Raw genomic sequence first — 20,127 nt, forward strand, 5'->3', positions numbered from 1 at the left:
CCAATTTAACCAGCATTTGGGTAGTTTTGCAAGCATTTTGGTAAGTATAATACTCTCAGTAAGAGTGTTCTAAACCAGAGATAAAAACAAGCCAACAGGATAATTTATTTGCGGCAGCAACATGTGTGGGGTTCTGCCGCCGAGTTAGTTGATTAATTTTGAGAAATCTCAAATCAATTTAGGTTCAAGTGCATCAAACGGCAAACTGCTGGTGGGCCCTCCTTTTATCCAGCCCCAGCGGAAGTCAAGTAGCAACAAAAGGTATACAAAAAGTGGAAAAAATCAGTCAACAGTCATTGGCCCATGGGTAATTTGAAATGCAAACATTTTGCTCCTCTCTTGGCCAGCATTGGACAACTTCCTTTCGGTTTGGCCTGCCGCACAGCTGCGAATTGTTGGCTGTTGGAGCAAAAAAAGGAAATATACAAAAAAAGGAAAAAAAATGTAATGAAAATGTAAGCAACACTGCAAATACACGCTACATAGGGGTATACACACACCGACTATCAGCAGCGACAACAAAGCGAACGTGGAAAATTGAAAAATGTGAAAAGGCAGCCCCAGCAGCTCGGGAAAAAAAGGAAAAGACTGAGGAAAATTGTGTGAGCCAGGGCAAAAGCAAACAACATTTGAAAAATATTACGAGTATTTGCATATGAAACAGCAAGCAGGTTGAGGGGGCAAAAAACGCCGCAGGCTTTCCGAAGGGAGCAGGACACTGAGAAAAATACCGCATCTAGTCTATCAAAAGAAACCTACCCTAACAACTTATCAATTTTTCTTCAAAGAAATATAAGTTATTTAATAAAAGTTACTTTTTAATCGAAACAGGATTCTTTAAACATCGATAAGTGGTTTAAAAAACATATTGGAGTTTTTATATATAGAGGCAAATCTTGCTCTCTGTGTAGAGAAGCGGAAAACTAGGGGGCATGGGTTAGGGAGCTAACGCGATCCACGCAACTCTTCGTGTGGCAAAGCCAAAGCAAAATACCAAACGCGAGGGACTTCGCCACCCAACAACCATTTCCCACCCACTCACTACCAACAACTCCTCTTGTCCAAGCAGCCAGCGAGAAAATTCAAAGCAAGGAAACTCCAGCAAGAACAAAAAGTCAAAATCTTGCTCTCATTTCGGGCGTAAATAAAAATGTAAATTCGCTTTAAGCGGGTGTCGCCAGCGGGATGTCTAGGTACATCATATAGTAAACCATTTTGAGGGCACTAAAAGTTGATTAGCCGAGGCAAATGTCGAATATAAAAGTGTATTCATGGAATATAAAAATTCGAAAACACTTTTTAGTACTTTAATTAAATGATGTTAAAAATTACCCAGAAAAAATTATCAGGATGTAATCCAAACACATTAAAAATTATTTCTATTAAAAGCGAACAAAAAACTTTTGGGATTCCTGAGAAAACATGTACATGAGCCATGTATTTTTTATTTAATATATATTTTTGATTGTATGAAAATATTTCTATTATACAGTATAGAGACTTATCTTCAAGTTTTGTTCACCACAAATTCTGAAAAATCTTGACATTTTTGCAGTCCCAGCATTTCCGAGTTCCAAGTAACGATTTGCGTTAATCAGCAATTGATTTGCTGAGCTTTCAGCGGATTACTCATATAACTCGGAGCCCAGATCTCTGATCTATCGCTGAGCCATATTGACAGTTTCCAATCCGCGATCGTTTCTCGTGAGTCAGCAGCAATCGGAAAGAAGAGACATCACTGCATACATATACGTGACACAACCGATGGAGAACCCAACGGAAGGGACAGAGAAAGCAGACAGCAAATGCGATTATAGTTTAATTAAAGTATGACAAATAAGCGTAATTTAATGGCTTCGTACACTGATGACTTTTTCGTTGGCCACCTTTTGTGATAGCAATTCAACCGTCAATGTCGAGGGCAAAATTAACAAAACCAAAATGGCCAGCAAACACTGGTGGCCAAAAGTCAAAGTCATGAATAATGCATGCACTTTTTCAGCGGATTGGCTAAAATTTTAATGCGTAACATCAACCATGCCAAAACCGTGACATAATAGAAAATATTTTAAGAGTGTGAAGTTCCGTTTATGGGTCTGGTCGAACGTAATTTATGCAATAATATTAAATTATTTGGGGCCGGCTATAACAAATATTTACAACTGAAAAGGACGAAACCAGCTTGGCAAATTAATGAATAATTTAATAGTTCGTTCGTTTTTATGTAATTTTTACTCACATTCTAATTAGTTTGAAAAAAAAGTAATTTTTGTATAATTAATACGCTTTCAATCTAATACCGCATTTTCCCACTGTGATTAGCCTCTTCAATTAGCACAATACAGTTGTATTCAAATTAGATTAGATTTTCAATATTCAAGTGCTAGTACAATCTATATACCTATATTATTCTACATTCTACACATTTTTTGTTCCGAGGCCAGGGACTTATTCCGTCCGCTTTTGTTCTTGTTCAATGACCCGACATGCGAAACATTTGCCGGCTATCAGTTGCTGTATATGTGGCGCCCTTCTCAGCATCTGAACACTTGAAACTTGAGTCGTGTCAATAAACTGCAAAAGCCAAAAATCAAAGAGCAGGCAGGGCGAGAGCAACACAACGCAACAGCTGTCCAAAGTGGAAAGGAGCACTTCGGGGGGTTTTCACAAACTTTTCGGGGAAACTGCAATCTGTTGCCGCAACTTCAACTGCAACTTCTCGCTCTTTCGGGGTGTAATGAGTTTTGGGTTTCCCCAACGCTTTGTGTGTGAGCTGGTCGGTCCTGCCATCAGTCGAAACAATGGCAACACTTTAGGGGACTCTATTTGGCCGGAGTCCCCCGAAAATTGAAAGCACGCCCAGTACTAAGGTCCAAACTGCACGGCCAGCAAACTCCAAAAAGAGCCAGCGGGCAGAGATCCTATCAACAGATGCAGAACAAAGCTATACCATCGGGCAAAGCTCTTTTGAGCCCTTTAACAGGGTATTTCAACGACAGCACACTTTAATCCAAGGTTTTAAAGGTTTTTTAATAGAACTTCTTTTCCAGTTTCCAAAAACGCTATGCGGTACTTTAAAGCAAACACGTTTGTGTTAAACGTATACTTTTTTTGGAAATCTATTATCCTGCCGAATCTTTGAGTTCTTAATGGGTTTCCAAAAGTCATAGCATTTGACTAATGGAATGGAATCATGTTCAGATCTTGAACGTAATGAGCCCATTATAATAAAATAAACACATTTTGCTCATACTTTACTTGGAATTTAAAAGACATTTTGCCTTAATCTCTAGACAAATAACATTTGACCTAAGTTGCGAGATTATCGTATATATTTCATTAAACGCGCTTCGTTCTTTGTTCAACTGATTATTTACGACTTTTATTCAATAGTATTTGTCGTTATCAAATCGGAAATGGACAGAAAAAAATAAGTTGCTGCGAACTGTGATCACTTCCACAAGGGCCAAGGTAAAATCATTAAACCATTAAACTATCATATAAATAAATAGTTCGCATTAAGAACTGAACATTTTTAAAAAATTCCATAAGCACTTATTACCGAAAATGTTTTCAAAAATGAGTCAATAATGCACATGAAGCTTGAATTGTGTAATTGCGTATAAAATTCGCTTGGAAAAATGTGAATAAATGTACGTGAAATATTTCCCTGAACAGGCGTATAAACAAATCTGCACTAGTGTTTGTTTCGGCCGCTTTTCCGCCTCTCCGCCCCCTTTTTCGCCACTCGTTTACGGTTCTGCGGTGTGTGTGCAAGAATTTGCGTCGGTTTTTGTGGCCGTTGCGTGGGCGTTCCAAACAAACAATAGCGCTGTAAAATTGTTCCACAAACATCTGAACCGAAACAAAAACTATTCAAAGGCCTAATACCCTGTTTTCCAACCACTGAAAACGAACACGAGCAAATCCTTTTTTAGATTTATAAACAGTTTTGAGGTAAAATATTTTAAATTATTTTTAAGAAAATAGTACTATGATGTTTAACTGATCTTTTTCAAATATATGATGTAAAATATTATGTTACTTGAAGTGATAAAAAATGGTTCGGTATTATTCTGATAGAGGTAATATCTAGGATACATCCATTTTTATAAAAATACAATTTACAATCAATTTATGAGTTTCATATACTTGACTTGCCTGTTACTTTCTTTTTGTGTGTAAAGTATTGCATAAAGGTTGAATATTTCGTATTATTTTACTTGGGGCGTTAAATAGGGGTTCGGTATTTTTCTTGTAGAGATTCAATTCACTTAATATATTTGTATACCTAAGGAGATATAGGCTAGAAGGCACTAAAAAAGTAAATAGAGAAATTTAAGTCATAAACATGTCGCGCACACATTCCATTTCATAAAGAGTATTTCCAGGTGAAGGGTGAAATAGCCGGGAAAGGTGAGAGTTTCACTTCGGAAAGGGAACTGGAATCGAACAGTCGGCAGGAATGTGTGTACAAGTCTATTGGAAACCCATCGACAACATCAAACAAACAACAATAAAACCGGAAAAGCGCAGCGAAAAAAGCATAATTATGGAAGTATGCGAAGCGCGTGGGCGAACGGGTGATAAAGAAGCGGAGGAGATGATAAAGAGGAGGAGGGGGAGAGGTGGAATTCGTGCGGGGGCGGAGGGCAGGGGCGGGTCGGCTACTAACTTGGCTGGCTCGGTCGTCATTTGACTCTTTCGCGGGGGCGGCGGTTGGCTAACTCTTTTCTCAGCACTTTTCTGGCCGGCTTTTCCGTGTTAATGATATGCAAACAAACAGACGAACGAACGAACACACAGAAAAACGCAAAGCCAGAAGGGAAACTCAAAAACGCACGGCGAAAAGTCAAAAGCTGCAAACACAACGGCAAAAACTAGACAGGAAATACGCGCAATATACAAAAACAGAGAGGCGGAAAACTGGGACTGGGGGAGGGCAAAAAGAGGATCCGAGAGGAAGCTAAAGAAATCAACAGAATATTTTGCGCGCGATTTGCGTCAATGGAAAATGAAAACAAGGGGGCGAAGTGGGGTGAAGTAGGGGAGTTGCCGCAATCGGGATTGGCACGTCTCCCATGTTATTTTTCGCAATTAAAATTTAAAAACAGAAAATTCTCGGGGGGGGTGCCCCAAATAAACAAAATCGGAGTAAACAAATCAACTGGAATTCTCAAAACGAAAAGTGCGCCACATGACCCCAGCAGAAAATAAAACCTATCTTTAGAAATGGCGTCTGAAAATACCCTTGCCAAAAAATAGAATCATCAAATAGTAGGGGGAAATTGAACTTTTAATGCCCAATTGGCATTATTGTGTTTTTCTTTCTGATACCATAATGATCTATCAATATATCATTATGTTTTATGGAAAATTAGCAATATTTAAAGCAAGCTGCATGGTGTATTTGGTGATGTAGGACGTGGACTTGACCTAATCTCCCATTATATAAATATATGTATATTTTAAGATTGTTTTTGACGAAATTACATATGTAATATATTTTTAGAACTACATTCTAAAATAATATAACAATATATTACAAGTAAATGTTATATTATATTATTAATGAATGCTTTTTTCGAGTTTAAGGTTATCGTCACTTTTTCAGAATTATACCGAAAACTCGTAATACCCTTTAGTAACAGTACCAAGGAAAGGGGGACAAAGAGAAAGGGGAACTAAATCAGCGACAGTGGGACACACGAAGAGGCCAATAAAAATGAAAACAAAATTGTAAAATCCAATAAAACAAGCGCACACACACGCAAATTACAGCGGAAGAGGTGTGCATGTGTGCGTGATACGAGGTGGGTGGAAGAGGTGGGAAGAAGAGCAGGGGCAAGGAGGAAGGGTTGGGCAGAGAGTGGGAGTAGATGGAGCTGGCAAGAAGAAGAGTCCGCCGCACACACAGCCAACTTGTCCGCCAGTAAACCGCAAAACGAAACAAGACCAAGTCGAACATATGAAACAACAACAATGAAAAGCGGCAACAACGCATGTTTATTGACATTGCCCTGCACTACCCGTCTCTTTCTGTCCCTCAATCGGCCTCTCCCTCTCTCTCTCTTTCGAACAGGGGGCGGCTGTTGTTGCTGTTGCTGTTTGTCTGTCTTTGGGTCGCGTCGCTGCCGGCCTATGTATGCACGTGTGTATTTATTAATGAGACAGTGTTTGTGTGTGTTTGCGCTGTTTACCTCAGCAGACATCCAACACACAATCATAGTGGCAAACATAAATACACACTCACAAACGCCGCCTCAGCAGAAACTGAAATCCCAACATCATACGGGCCAAGAAGAGGGCCAAAGAGACGGAAACCCAGACAGAGACTGAAGACCCAGCCCTAAAGACTCGAGACGAGGTCGCAAGAGTCCCCACCCGAAACACTGGTCTACAGGGGTCCGTTTCGGACGTCGAATAGTACTTGCAATTAAGGATCAATAAATCATCCTCGGCAAACCTGTCTATAACTGAACTTCTTGTCTGTACAGTCAATTGGAGGAGAGGGTTCATTATAAGGTAAGATAATACTAGATGATCAGTGATAAGGATATTTAAAAAAAAACCGTCATACTTATCACATATCTTAAAGTTCTACTAAAATCAATTTTTACGTTTAAACATAACTTTAATTTGAACCATTAATGTTTGTAAATTGAAAGGTACGATTAGCAGCAGAGGCCAAATATAAATGAATGTCTTTGTTTTATAAAAAGTTAAAAAAAATAAATTCAAGCTAGGTAGATTAAGCAGGTCAATAATATTTGAAAATGGCCTTGACGCTGGTGGAATCCACCGTGAATCAGTTTCAGTATTTATAAAAATTCTCTCCGATTTGCTATACCTCTGGCAATACTTTTCAACCACCCCTGCAAAATTGATTGCCTCCAAATACTAAAAGGTCTACAAAGTGGTGTTTGACAACGTTTTCGCCCAACCGATTCCGCCGACAACCACTAACAACCTTGATAAGATAAGACCCGTTACAGCCGAAAAATCCACACTTTTGTTGCACAGTGCAGGTGAACTTCTCTGGCGGAGTTTCGAACTCCAGAGGTTTTTGTGTTCTGCCTCTTCTTCGCCTCCAAAGTTGTCTGCTGCCCACACACATCTACACATACATGTGCACAAACATTTTTTATGCTGGTCTCTGCTTCTTCCTCTTCCCCTCGTTTGCTTCATTTACAATTTACAACGCGCTCTCTTACCCTCTCTGCGCTGGCTCTCTTTGCTTTAGCTCCGCTCGCGCTCTTTCGCTCAATTATGTAGCAAATGTTCGTGCTGGTGATTTATTTGCGGTTGGCCTACGGTTGTTATTTTAATTAAATTGTATTTTTTGTCAGGCGCACAGAAAAAATTCAAAAATTTATAAAACATTTTATGTTACAGATAAATAACAGCTGTTCAGCGTGATTTGTTTCGCCCCTCTTTTTTCCTTCTCTACCTCTCATTTGTACCCACCTCTCTCTCTCGCTCTTTCTCTTTCGATCTTGTTTGCACTGGCTTAATTAGCAAATGACGCAGATTACTTGTGGGGATTTTCAATTGAACTTAGATTACCGCAATTAATCTGCGGCAATGCATCCTTGCGAACGTGTGTGTGCGCTCGTGTGACATTTATAAAAAAGTAACATATTGAAAATGGCAAATGTTTCTATGATAACATTTTGACATTGGTGTCAGTTCAACACTGGAAAAAACATTTTATTTAATAACGGAATTTTTATGAGTCATCTTCCTGTTTTAAGAATAAATAATTTTATTGTCTATAAGAAATCGAACATTATAATATTCTTTTATAAGAAAGATAATAATATGTAAGATTTTGGCAAAAAAAAAACTTTTTTACAGAGGTATGGATTATTTGGAATACGCCCATATTGGCACAATTCCCAGGGTATCCTAACTTCGGCTTTCCTTCTTCCCGTGTGGGCAAAGCATACAAAGAAGGTGCGACGAGACAAAAGGCAGAATGAGGGAGGAGAGGGAGAGAAGGAGACACAGAGAGCAATTGCAAGTGCATAACAACAACAACATAAGGCATGAATGCTGGTGCAAAGGCAAATGAAAAGAGACACACGTGAATAATAATTGAAAAATGTAAACCGCATATGGCGGACGCAGGGTGAAGAGAGAGGGGTGCATAATGAACATATGGGTAAGGTAATGAACAAAGATTGAATGAAACGAATGAGCGGAGGAGATGAAACCTGAAATGTGTACGGAAAACTAATAGAAATTCGAAAAATGCATTGTATGGAATAATATCATTGCGGTTGGCTTTAAATTATTATCATGGGTGGTTACCAAAACCTTTATTTTTAGAAATTTATATAAATCATAAAATTCAATTATTTGAATAAATAAATAAATAAAATAATACGAATGTATTTAAATACTGAAGTTAAAATGCTTACAATATTTAAGAAGCATGGGTAAGTACACGATAAAATCTGCTACTCAAGCTTAGCTATATAAACTTCAGACAACAATTTTATCGATAATTTGTTTTCCTTCAGCATTAGACAAAAATCTGAATTCGATTACCCAGTTCAAGGAAGTGTCGGTTGCTTAGGTAGCTATCCAGAGAATCGATCGAATGGAAAACCCAATATCGGCAGAACCTTATCGCCGTCTGTCGCCGTCTGGCAGCGAATCGGTATTCCAAGAAAGCCAGGAAAATAAACAGAAACAGCAGGCAGGCGAGCGGCACGCAGGGATGTGGGCAGGGGAGGGAGTAGTGTCGCAGGAGGCGTGGCATATAGGGTTTCGACACCTCAGAGGTGCGAGAGGATGCGACCAAGTGCTATTCGTCACTCACTTCCCCACTTAATTAGGGCTACATCGGAAGAAAATTCTCGATACATTGAGATATTTGTATTTTTATATTTAAATAGCAGTAGTTTGCATTAAATTACTGAAAATACTAATAGATATTCTTTTATCTAATTTACAAATTGTAAATATTGCTCTGAAATTCTTATCTTATACACAAAAATAATCAATTACAATGTCATATGTTTAGTATTATATATACAAATATTGTTTTTTTTTCAGTGCACTAGAAATGGCACTAATGCTAATGAAGAGGAAAATTTGTAAATGAGACAGGGTGGATGAGGAAAATGGATAGTGTGGCACTTGCAGCAGCGCAAACATCAAACTTGCACCCTCTCGCTCGGTCAATCTACAGCCGTCTCTCTCCGAGCTACTCATCAATTTTCTGGGCACGTTCTCGAAATGTTTTTGGCGACTCGAGATGGAGCCATAAGGAGTTCAGGGGGGCCATAACCACGAATGCCAATTTTGGCAAAAACAAGTGACAAACACCAAAAACAGGACACAAGATGGACGGAATGGCAAAACAAGATTACTGCCTGTTCTCTGGAGGGCAGGGGCGGGGCAGGGCGAGGGGGATTGTAAAGGGGTAAAAGGCCATCGCACTATTTATGTGAGTGTGTGTAGAAATTTTTCGGGCCAATAAGTCACACACCAATAAAAGCAAACAAACCAACCAACAGGCAAACGAACAAACAAACAAACAGTGCAAGAGGCAAACACAGCCGTCGAAATTGGCAACAGCCGGATGCTTTTGTTGGCTACCGTCGATGGCAAAGATCGTCGTGACCAGAAGCCGAAGTTGTATCACAAACTGGCCCAGAACCCAGGCCCAAACCAGACGCGCTTCCAGTGATGAGCTCTTGCAAATGCCACAGTAACTCTTTGAGGAAGTGGAGGAAAGCAAGTTGGACCTAACCAGAGGTTAGCGTAGGTCTTGGCAACTGTAACTTCTGGTTAGGTTCACATTTTTGAAATGAAATTATTTTTTGGTTTGCATACCAAACAAAAAATATTTAGATACGATCAATATCTGTATTTATCGGGATTTATGGTTTTTTATGGTTTGAGTATTGAAACAAAACATTCAATATCATTTATTATTAATCTACATATTAACGTAGTGTTGTACGACTTTCCCAGTATAATACCAATATGGTTGTTAACTTTTAAAGAAAAAGATTTTAGAAACATCTTCTGATTTATAATTTCCCAAAGGCTAGTTGGATACTTAATTTTAAATTTTAAATTTTAAGATTGAAAGGCTCCTAACCGCATACTCATTTCCAGACACTGTTAAAGTTGTCAGATCTGTTTATAAAGTAATTAAAATTCAATAGAACCATTAGTTTAGGGCGCTTAGAGCAGTGGTTAGTCAATAAACTTAAACTAAACTGCTCAATTAATTTGGAAACTGTTTTAAAAAGTGGGTACTTCTCTTCGAAGCACTAAACGATTTCGTTCGGTAGGTGATTAAAGAAAGCTCGCGAAAAGAAAGGAATTCAGCGGAAATTGAATCATCGCTATATCTGCGAAGCGCATTCTCTAGATGAACGTACTATATCTGTTGCTCTGGCGGCGCAAATCTCATCTCTCATCGCTAATGGGTATCGACGACTGCCGACTGACTGACTGCCAACGTCGATGTGAGCTGGACCCGATGACCAATTTCAGACTTGCAGCCTTATTTGACCAGACCGCAGCGGCCCGGCCTAGCAGGCCCGTATCTGTATCTATTTCGGATTTAAGAGTGCCGATGTCTGTGCGTTTAGTTCGCTGCCATATTTATGCGTTCGCAATGCAGACGTTTTTAATGTCTTTCCTGCAAGAGAACAGAAGGAGCTGCGGAGACGGCCAGCTCACAGCGAACGAGCCATGAAGGCTTTTCCTCTTCATTATCTGCAGCCGCAAATTGCATCCAGTGCAGTGCCTTGGAGATTTCATGGCCCGTCTCTGTGTACATGGCTCTGCGTGTCTCTGGGTTGCCGAATTTTGCATAATAAGTGCAACAGCAACATGGACAGCCGCAAAACCGCAAAAACAACTTAAGTGGACAGGAAATCGAGCCGAGGAAAAGCCCTCAAGGTGGGAAAACTGGGTGAAGGCAGCTCGGAAAACGGGTTCCCGATTGAATCTGCCAGGATTTAATTGGGAGCTTACTGCCAGGAGTGGCTGACAATTATGCTCCTGAAAAGGGTCAATTGCAATTGAAGTTACAATTCCCGAACAAGTTTGTTCAGCTACTAAGGGGGAGTGTAATGACTACTAATGGGTGTATTACCACGAAAATGTATCAAACTGGGCGATGTATTAATATGAAGATAACTAAATCGAGATACAAAGTTCTGTGCAGTCATTAAAACCACATTACTATCAAGTAAGGCTGATTTGGTTATTATTTTTCAGATTGATTAAATCCGAATTGGTCATTGCCCTTTGGTAATAGAGGCTCAGATTAATAAAAACAAATGAGGCCTAATGGGAATATCATTTTACTTTACTAAGCTATTTGATTATACTCAAAACAGCTTAGTTTAAATGAGCTTGATTGGGAATCATTACATTTATATGGAACCCTTGAAAATGCATCATACCTATATTTTACAACTAATAATTTTCTCTTTTTTAATAATTAGGGCTTAGAATCCTACGATTTGTAAAAGTACTTCCTAGCGTATTTTCCAAGATACACATAGGCCTTACCTGATCTTGAGCGTGGGTGGCGGCTACCAGAATCCCAAGTAGAATCGCGAGGAGCAGGAGCGGCTCTACGGAAATCTTCTGCTTTGGCTTCATTTTCCCGCTGACTTGTTACGTAGAATTGGCTGCTGATGCTGTGACTTCAGCTAATCGCTTCCAGTTTTGTTTATTGATTTAGAGATTAGAACAGGCGGCACACATATATATATTTAACCATATATAATCGAACTTTTCAAACTGGTTTGACACTGGAAAAATGCTGTTTACATGCACACATGGAATTAATATGACTACTTGTATTGCGCACACTGGGCATTCCCGACGCGTTATCAATGAAATTGCAAAACAAAGGGGGCAGCCACAGAGATAGGGGGACAGGGTATTAATTAGGCATTACACTCTGTGAAATTAACAACAATTTATCGGATGCGCGGGCGGCTAAAATCAAAGAAGGGAAACGGGAGAGCGGGGCAATAAACAAAACGTTTACGCAGAGAGAACAACACGGCAAAGGAAGAGACAAGAGCGCAACTACAGGTCGTGTGTGTGTGTGTGGGTGTCTTTATTAGTCTATAATTTCGATTATTTATAATTTACAATTACAGGAATGCAAAAGTACATTTAATTTTCCCCACCATGAGCCCAATTTTCCCTTTGTTTTCATGTAATTTCCCCAAAATCCAGTCAATTTTCAAGGGAAAAAAACACAACCGCCCACCACTACAACCGCACACACACACACTATTCCTATTCGCTCTCCGTCTCCTCCGGCCCTCTCTTTCGCACTCGCACCGCTATGGCGGCTTCTTTATGTGTCTCTTTTCGCTTCTGCTTCTTCCTTTCGTATCTTTCTGCCCGTTGTTTTGCTGCGTTTATTTTCGTTGCATTTTCTTCGCTACCTTGCGCACCTCTCCGCTCCGTATTTACACAAGTTGCACTCGCGACTTTATTTCGGGGGTGTACAAATTTCTTTACACTCGAGTGGCAACCAAACACTCACGAAATCGCGCTAAAATCCGGACGTACCCGTGCCTTCCTCGATTCGTAAAAATTTTTCGAATGACTCTGCCAGTGTTACCAAATGGTGGCAGGGCTTTTGCTCCGCAGCCATAAAGTGCCTAATAAATCCCGAATGAGTGGGTGGCGTTGAGCAAACATCGATAAATTTGCTTCGGCTACATTGGCCACTATCGATCTCTGTTAACACCAATTGAGACCATTTAATATAAAAATTGTACTGGCTTATCTTATTAATTGGTCTTGTTTAAGTCCTCTGAAACTATCGATAAAAAGGTTTGAGCCCTGGATTAAACCTTCCGAAAAGGATTCAAGCGAGTACCAAAACCTCTGTTAGGATTCCCTTGTAACATGAAATGTTAAACTTGAAGACGTAACATACTTCTACCACGGCAGAAGCGCAGCCTCTGTTAAATGTTCAAATTGTTATGTGAATAAAATATGTAACTAAATACTTAGTTTTTATGTTAATTACAATTAATTAAATTAGCTACGAATGCTTTTTGGTATATTTTAACATGTATTTAACATGTATTGAAATTAATAGAGTCATAAGGACGTTTTTCATCGGTACTGTGAATTAATTTATGTATTGTAAGGGAAAAAATCTTCCTGCTTATTGGATCCATCTGTAATGCTTGGAAACTGCTGAGTTGCGTCTGATACCGTCTTGGTTTTGTACTCAGAAGATACTTTTTTCCCAGGTCATATAAAGACATGAAAGCCAGCAATGACCAAGGATTGCGTTTCTTTATTAGTGTTTTTGCGGACTAAAAAGATTTGTAGCATAGAAAATCAAACTTACAAGAAAACATACTTACCGACATTGCGTCGTGGTTGAGCATCATCGAATAAGTCAGCAAATAGGACTATCAGAACTACTATACCAGCAGCTGCCTCTTTGCCCCATTCATAAAGCCAGATCAGCAGTTTGGGAGAGATGAGGAACAGCTGCATGTCCAATATCCCGTATGACCAAGGAACTGGGATGATGATAATAACACCATGACACTTAAATTTAGATAAATGTAATACACTCAAACTTACTCACTCATCAAAATAATTATTCACGACAACAAGGTGCGATGCCATTCTCACAGATCAGTTTGCCACTGAAACCGCCCTTGAAAAGTGGTCCATCTGCCACGAGACCCATGAGTTTTATGTACACGAGAATTGCTTAGTTTTCCCTTGTTCTGTAGAGAGATAGAAAATGGCTTTAGAAAAATTCTTGTACATAAAAGCTGGTAAAATTATTTATGTTTATAATTCCGTCAAAAATTTCAATATTTACTCACCGGAATGATTTGGAAAAAGTTGATAAATACCGAGGAGTTATATCCTTGACCATGGTAGTAAACCACCAAGAAGAGGAATATGTACCGATCTCATTTGGCTTTCCCAATGCGGAAAATAGAAAATACCTTGACGATCGCAAGAAATTGATGTAAAAAAGGGTTGCTATTAAGGGAATTCTTGATAAACTTACCCGGGCCCTCGCACAGAAAGTGGTCTTATAGCGTGAAGAAAGCTACAATAGAGGCCATCAGTGAAAAAAATATCCGTAATAAAATATATTTGGCGACCGACCTTGATTTTGCTAGTGTAGTTACACACACACACATTGTGGGGTGAAGCAATTAACTTCAGAGCTATATCGAAAAACCCAAATCGTGTGAGTGAAAAATTTAAATACTAACAGTAACAGAGACTTTTGGCGCCCTCCTACGGTTCTGTTACATTTTCCAACGAAATGTTAATTGTGAACTAACAGTACGTTAGAAAGTGTTGTAAAATTCAAGTATTGCCACCTTTGAACACTGTTTCCGTGGCTATTTTTAGGCAGTTTCGTACAATGTTTTTTGTCTCGGGGTTTTTGTTAATAAATTAGCCAGAAAAAACAAAGTAAATAAGGTAATTGCAGGTGCTTAAAACTGCTTATTAAGAGGGGATAAGGTCTTGCTTTTCCCCCGGCCTATTATGTTCGTACTTGAGGTGTGAAGACATATGAATCACAAGATTTACTTTTTTCTCACTTCTTTTTGTGTTTGCACTTTTCTTTTGCGTTTCTGGTGAAAATGCAGCGAAATAAACCAGGTTCTGGCTTTTCCTTCTAGGTTCTCTGCTGATTGGTGGCCATGGATTTGGTGGACATTGACCAGGTTTTGGACAATCTGGAACTGCGCATTGCCGCCGATGAGCAGCTGACCAGGAATGCAGCAGCAGCAGCCGCGATATCCGCAAATCCTGGCCGATTTCTGGGCGATGGAGCAAGTGCATCCAACAGTGGAGGTGGAGTGGCAGTGGGAGCGGGAGCAGCGGGCTCCGGAGCTGCACCAGCACCTCTGGGAGCGGCGGCCTCCGGAAAAACCTTTGTGGGCGTCTCCCAGGTTTTCAACAGCCTGGACGACTATAGGGAGAATGTGAAATCCTTGGAGGTGGACGCCCAGATGCCCAGCTACGACTGGCAAGCGGAGGCGGACCACGAGGATGACATCCACAAATTCAGCGAGCAGGCGGCCAAAAACAAAGGCCAGGCTATAGTGTCCTCCTCCGAATCCCTGACCACTTCGTCCTGTTCCACCTTCTCGTCGGGTCCATCGCCCGTCAGCAATGGCAGTCACTCCGACGAGGTAACCACGCCCCCGGAAAGCGACAAGCCAAGTGAAGTTCAGGTGGTGCCCAAGGAGCTGGATCAACAGCCGGAACAGCTTAGAGATGAGGATGAGATTCAAGGTCAGGCGATCGCAGCAGAGCCCAAGCAGTCCAAGGAAAATGTGGAGGAGTTGGCCGTGGGATTGTCCTCCATTTCCATCACAGCATCCGTCACAGAATCGCAATCCTTGTTGCCGGAGGAGGTGACTGCTTCCTCCGTTCTCGGACAGGTCCTTCAGGAGCTCTCGGAGGAGTCGTCGCCCAGCAGAGAACCCGAAACGGAGATGACCAATGGCATAGAGGTTCCAGTAGCCATTGTGGTGAGTTTGAAACCAGATTTACTTATTGATTTAATTTTTTTAACTTAATATTTAGTTATTTTAGTTTTAATCGCGCAAAGCTATACAGAAAAGAAAGCAGGTCGATATAAACATAAGATCCACAGCTCCAGTATCATATCAATACCGTTTTGATATGTGGGTACTGGTAAATCAAGATAAAGTAAATGTTTGCTTATAAAAGATAATAGGCTGAAGCCAAGAGTATTTACCTTTCCCAACAAAACTCTATGGTTTTGACTTTATATTTGACCAGTAAATAGTGCGGATTTAATATTTTATCGTAAACTGGAAATGGTTGAAATTATTATGACTTCTTATTATGAACATGACGTTAAAAGTAAACAAATTGAGTTATTAATGAATAAATTCCATCTATTTGAGCTTATCAACAACCTTTTTGTGCGTCACTAATTTCGGTTGAGCCAAAAAAAGACGCAATTTCGATTAGGAACTTTTTAAAGATTCTGTAATGAAAAAATACTGCCTTTTATATATATTTTTTTAATAATCACTTAATAAATCTAAATTTATTTATTAAAAAAATTTTCGAAAAAACCAGAAAATAAACATATATTTTGTCTTACTAATTATTAATTTAAATTGAAAAAAAATAATAACAATAAACAGAGTGATTTACCAACTAAAACTACTTAATATGCCTTGCAGAAAGCAGCTATTCCGGACTTACCGGTCCCAAAAGAAAAGGAGCAACCGCCACAAACTGAAGAAGAGGATATAGAGCAGCTGCAGGAGCAGCATCCCAGGCGGAGTCAACCCCTCACCTTTTGCTCCACAATGGACGAGATCTCGGATACCGAGTTGGACAGCATGCTGCAAGAGATGGACGCGGATGACAACCAGGAGGGTGATCAGGAAATGCCTGAGGACGAGAAATCCCCCTCCGCCTCACCAGTGACCGAGGAGGAGTCCGTGCGGATTTTATCCGACGATCAGGAGACAACCTCCAACGACCAGATGAACGTGGACAACTTCTCTCAGGCCTCCACAGTGGAGTTTGCCGATCTGAAGCCACAGGAATCCACACCAGTCACCGCAATGGGCGAAGATATTGCCTCCAGTTTCAGCAGCACGGAATCGGATTCGCTTTCGGGCAGAAAGCTGGACGGCGAGGAGGAACCAGAGGCTGACAGAGAGCAAGAGGATGCCAGCCTGGCCACTGATGCGCTGGAAACGCAGGAACAGCGTCCACAACGACCGCAAACCTTGGATTTGAATGGTTGCCAGACGGGTAATTCAACGCCGGGCGAGGACGAAACGCCTGAGATTCAACAGGGTCAGTCCCAGCCCGCCGACGTCATGGAAGGAGCAGCGGGAGCTGGTGTAGTACTCGGCGAAGATGACGAGGAAAGCCCCATCTACGAGGCCGTGGGCTACAGCGATCCGCACGCCAACCTGGGCAAGGTGCCCCCCATTTGGGTGCCCGATAACATGGCCGGGCAGTGTATGCAATGCCAGCAGAAGTTCACCATGATAAAGAGGCGGCACCATTGTCGTGCCTGCGGAAAGGTCTTGTGCTCTGTTTGCTGCTCCCAGCGTTTCCGACTGGAGTTTGCCAACGAGCCGGAGTCCAGGGTGTGCGTGCAATGTTATATGATTCTATCAGAGCGGCAGGCCAACGGATCCAGTTCTGAGTCAGCTCCTGGTTCAGCCTTGCCGCCGACTCCCATGCGCTCGCCCAATCCCAACAACCCGATGGAATACTGCTCCACAATACCGCCTCACCGTCAGGTGGCCACAACGCCGGGAGCTCCGCCGCCCAGTGTTATTGTGCCCGTGGGTGTGCTGAAGAAAACCGATGGCAGCTCCTCAAACTCCTCCAGTTCGGATGGCCAGAGGGGCGTCAGGAAGCGGAAAAGTGTTATGTTTAGTGATGGCATTGCGCCAGGCAGCGAACTGGCCAGCACCATGGAGCAGCAGTGGGGCGAGGCCAAGCAGGCGAGGCGAGGACTCTCCAGGAGTGGTTCGGGAGCTGGTCAGAAACCGCCCACGCCAGCGACGGAGGAGCCACCACGCAGCATTGACACTAGCTCTACTTTGGGCCTGGTGGCACAGCTTTTCCGCGGCTCCATTCCCCCAAGTGCGGCGGCTGCCACGTTGTCAGCCACCGAATCACCAAGCGGTAGGCATTTGCTTCACTCCCCTTGAATCCGCGTAATGCATTCCGGTTTATCCCCCAGCTGGACGCTCCTCATCCCAAGCTCAGACCTCGCCGCGGCGCAAAGCGGAGCCTGCGCGCCATCGCAAACTACCGCCGAACGGAGACGCCCAAGGCTGCTATTTGCCCCCCGAGGAGAACGGTCTGCCCCCCATTTGTATAACTAGCAAAGAGGGCGGCGAGGTCGACTACAAAGTGGTGCGCAACGACGGATCGCTCCTCGAGCGATTGCAAAATGAAACGCTCAAGTTTATCATAAAGAACAACTTCTTTGTGCTGGTCAAGATTGTTAACAGTGAGTATCTCTAACTTCTAATGATTGGTAAACCTTCTAAATGGGATTTTCCTAACCTCCAGTGAGTTGCTGTATGAATCGTTGGGTGCTGAATTTCACCACCTCCGGACTACATCACATGGGCAGCGATGAGTTGATTATTCTGCTGGAGATTAAGCAGCCTAAGCAGGGAGAACCTGTAAACGGGGAAGTGGCTATTCCAAAGGACATATTCCAGCATCTGTATGAGATCTACTTGGAGGCGGAACATGCCCAGTCCAGCACCCATGAACTAGCCTTTACCAGTCCGCGCACCGCCAATTTCCTGGGCTCGCGGGAGCACGGAGGATTCATTTTCATCCGGCCAACATACCAGTGTCTGCAGGGCGTAATTGTGCCCGATAATCCCTACCTGGTTGGCGTGCTCATACATCGCCACGAGGTTCCGTGGGCTAAGGTATTACCACTACGATTAATCCTCCGCTTGGGCGCCCAATATCGCTACTACCCCTGTCCACTGATCTCGGTGCGTGGCAGGGAATCTGTTTATGGGGAGATAGCTCAAACTATCATCAATTTCCTGGTGGATTTCCGCAACTACTCGTACTCTCTACCAGCTATCCGAGGATTGTACATCCACATGGAGGATAGGCAGACGACGGTGATTATTCCAAAGTATCGCCAGCAGGATGTGATAAAGGCAATCAACAATGCCAGTGATCATATATTGGCATTCGCTGGCAACTTCTCAAAAGTGGCTGACGGACACTTGGTGTGCATGCAGAATATAAACGACGATCGGTCCGAGATGTACTCCTACTCCACGCAGGCCATTAACATTCAGGGTCAGCCGAGAAAAATCACGGGCGCGAGTTTCTTTGTCCTAAACGAGGCTCTAAAGAGCAGCAGTGGATTGTCGGGAAAGTGCAGCATCGTGGAGGATGGGCTGATGGTTCAGATCATGCCCGCAAAAATGGAGGAAGTGCGTCAGGCGTTGCGCAACCAAAACGACATCGACATCGTCTGCGGACCCATCGATGCCACTGACGATCAGAGTGAGATTGTAAGCATCAAGTGGGTGGACAATAATCGTGACATCAATGTGGGGTAAGTTAAAAGACAAAACCTTTACATGATTTATGGATCTGTATCTTGAAACCTTCTTAATTACAGGGTGAAGTCCCCCATTGATGACCAACCCATGGATGGCATCTCCAACATGCGTGTCCACGCCAGCTTCAACTATTCCAACGCCAATTACGCCATCCGTTTGAGTGATATCTACATTGTCAAGGTATGGTACAATCGATTCAACTAATAATATCACTAGTTTCAACTGTTTATTCTCGGCAGTGCGAGGAGTGGTACAACACAAATGGTGGGAACTATGCGGACGTAACACGGATTGCCGAGCAATTGGCTCGCAGTGCCTCGATGGCCCTGCTGCCTTTCCTTGATCTTTTGGCAACGGCTGGCATTAACAAACTTGGCCTAAGAGCCACCCTTGACCAGGAGAACGTATGTTTAATAAAAATCAGAGACAGAAATATAAGCTATTTACTAAATATTCTACTCCTAGGTTGGCTACGAAGCCGGAGCGCGGGGTTCCAAGCTGCCGCCGCTGTACATGAACGCCCTGGATAACCATCTGATAGCTACGCTCCATGGCGAATCCTCCGGCATTCAGGATCCCATCGTTCTCGAGCTGGTCTTCTACATATTAAACGCATGACTTTAGTCCCTCATAGTGCAATTCTCCTGCTGGATCTGAAGCCCAAACGGATACTTTCTTAACTCTAAGCTCGACGCGATCAAAGCTTACAATAACTACACGTGCCCATGGGGCTAATGAGCAGGATATATAGTCGTATTGTTGGATGGCTCAGTTAACTGTGTACATATTTAAGTAGATTATCGATTGGTTTTGTCTCTGCTTTTCTACGATTCTCCTCCCTCCCTCCCTTTCATTTAATCTGTTATATTATTCCTGAATTTTATTTGTTTTGAGTTTTCATTGAAAGTAAAAAGTATCTAAGAAACCTAAATATATATTTGTATGTGATGTTCTTTAATATGCTTTACACACTTACCATTCGAGTATATATATGAATAACAAACTA

The 20,127-nt window shown here is 41.9% G+C and overlaps 2 protein-coding genes across 10 annotated transcripts in view; one reads left to right on the forward strand and one right to left on the reverse strand.

Moving 5' to 3' along the window:
• The window catches only part of LOC108026674 (syndecan), a 99,379-nt gene extending 86,754 nt beyond the window's left edge, over window positions 1-12,625 (reverse strand). For 2 of the 9 annotated variants that reach the window (XM_017097746.3, XM_044091868.2), the window contains exons 1-2: window positions 12,444-12,615; window positions 11,548-11,803 (exon numbers count right to left, since the gene is read on the reverse strand). In XM_017097746.3, coding sequence (XP_016953235.1) covers window positions 11,548-11,640 — 93 coding nt within the window. In that variant the 5' untranslated portion in view covers window positions 11,641-11,803; window positions 12,444-12,615. Of the gene's footprint in view, window positions 1-11,547; window positions 11,804-12,443 lie in introns of all 9 variants that reach the window. The other 7 variants (XM_050887514.1, XM_050887511.1, XM_050887512.1 and 4 more) reach the window with 7 other exon arrangements.
• A 1,742-nt stretch (window positions 12,626-14,367) lies between these two features.
• Window positions 14,368-20,052, forward strand: LOC108026753 (zinc finger FYVE domain-containing protein 9). The gene is made up of 8 exons (XM_044091732.2): window positions 14,368-14,475; window positions 14,679-15,536; window positions 16,224-17,697; window positions 17,756-18,028; window positions 18,091-19,114; window positions 19,181-19,301; window positions 19,361-19,525; window positions 19,587-20,052. Exons 2-8 carry the CDS (start codon window positions 14,700-14,702, stop codon window positions 19,737-19,739), a joined length of 4,047 nt encoding a protein of 1,348 aa, XP_043947667.1. The 5' UTR covers window positions 14,368-14,475; window positions 14,679-14,699; the 3' UTR covers window positions 19,740-20,052.
• The last annotated feature ends 75 nt before the right edge of the window (window positions 20,053-20,127 follow it).

The sequence above is a fragment of the Drosophila biarmipes genome, chromosome 2R (assembly GCF_025231255.1).
Source record: "Drosophila biarmipes strain raj3 chromosome 2R, RU_DBia_V1.1, whole genome shotgun sequence".
Lineage (NCBI taxonomy): Eukaryota > Metazoa > Arthropoda > Insecta > Diptera > Drosophilidae > Drosophila > Drosophila biarmipes.

Coding starts and splice junctions, on each gene's coding strand:
- LOC108026753 (XM_044091732.2), top strand. CDS start 14,700: ATGGATTTGGTGGACATTGACCAGGTTTTGGACAATCTGGAACTGCGC. Junction 17,698..17,755: donor AGCCACCGAATCACCAAGCG/GTAGGCATTTGC, acceptor TTTATCCCCCAG/CTGGACGCTCCTCATCCCAA. Junction 19,526..19,586: donor CCACCCTTGACCAGGAGAAC/GTATGTTTAATA, acceptor TTCTACTCCTAG/GTTGGCTACGAAGCCGGAGC.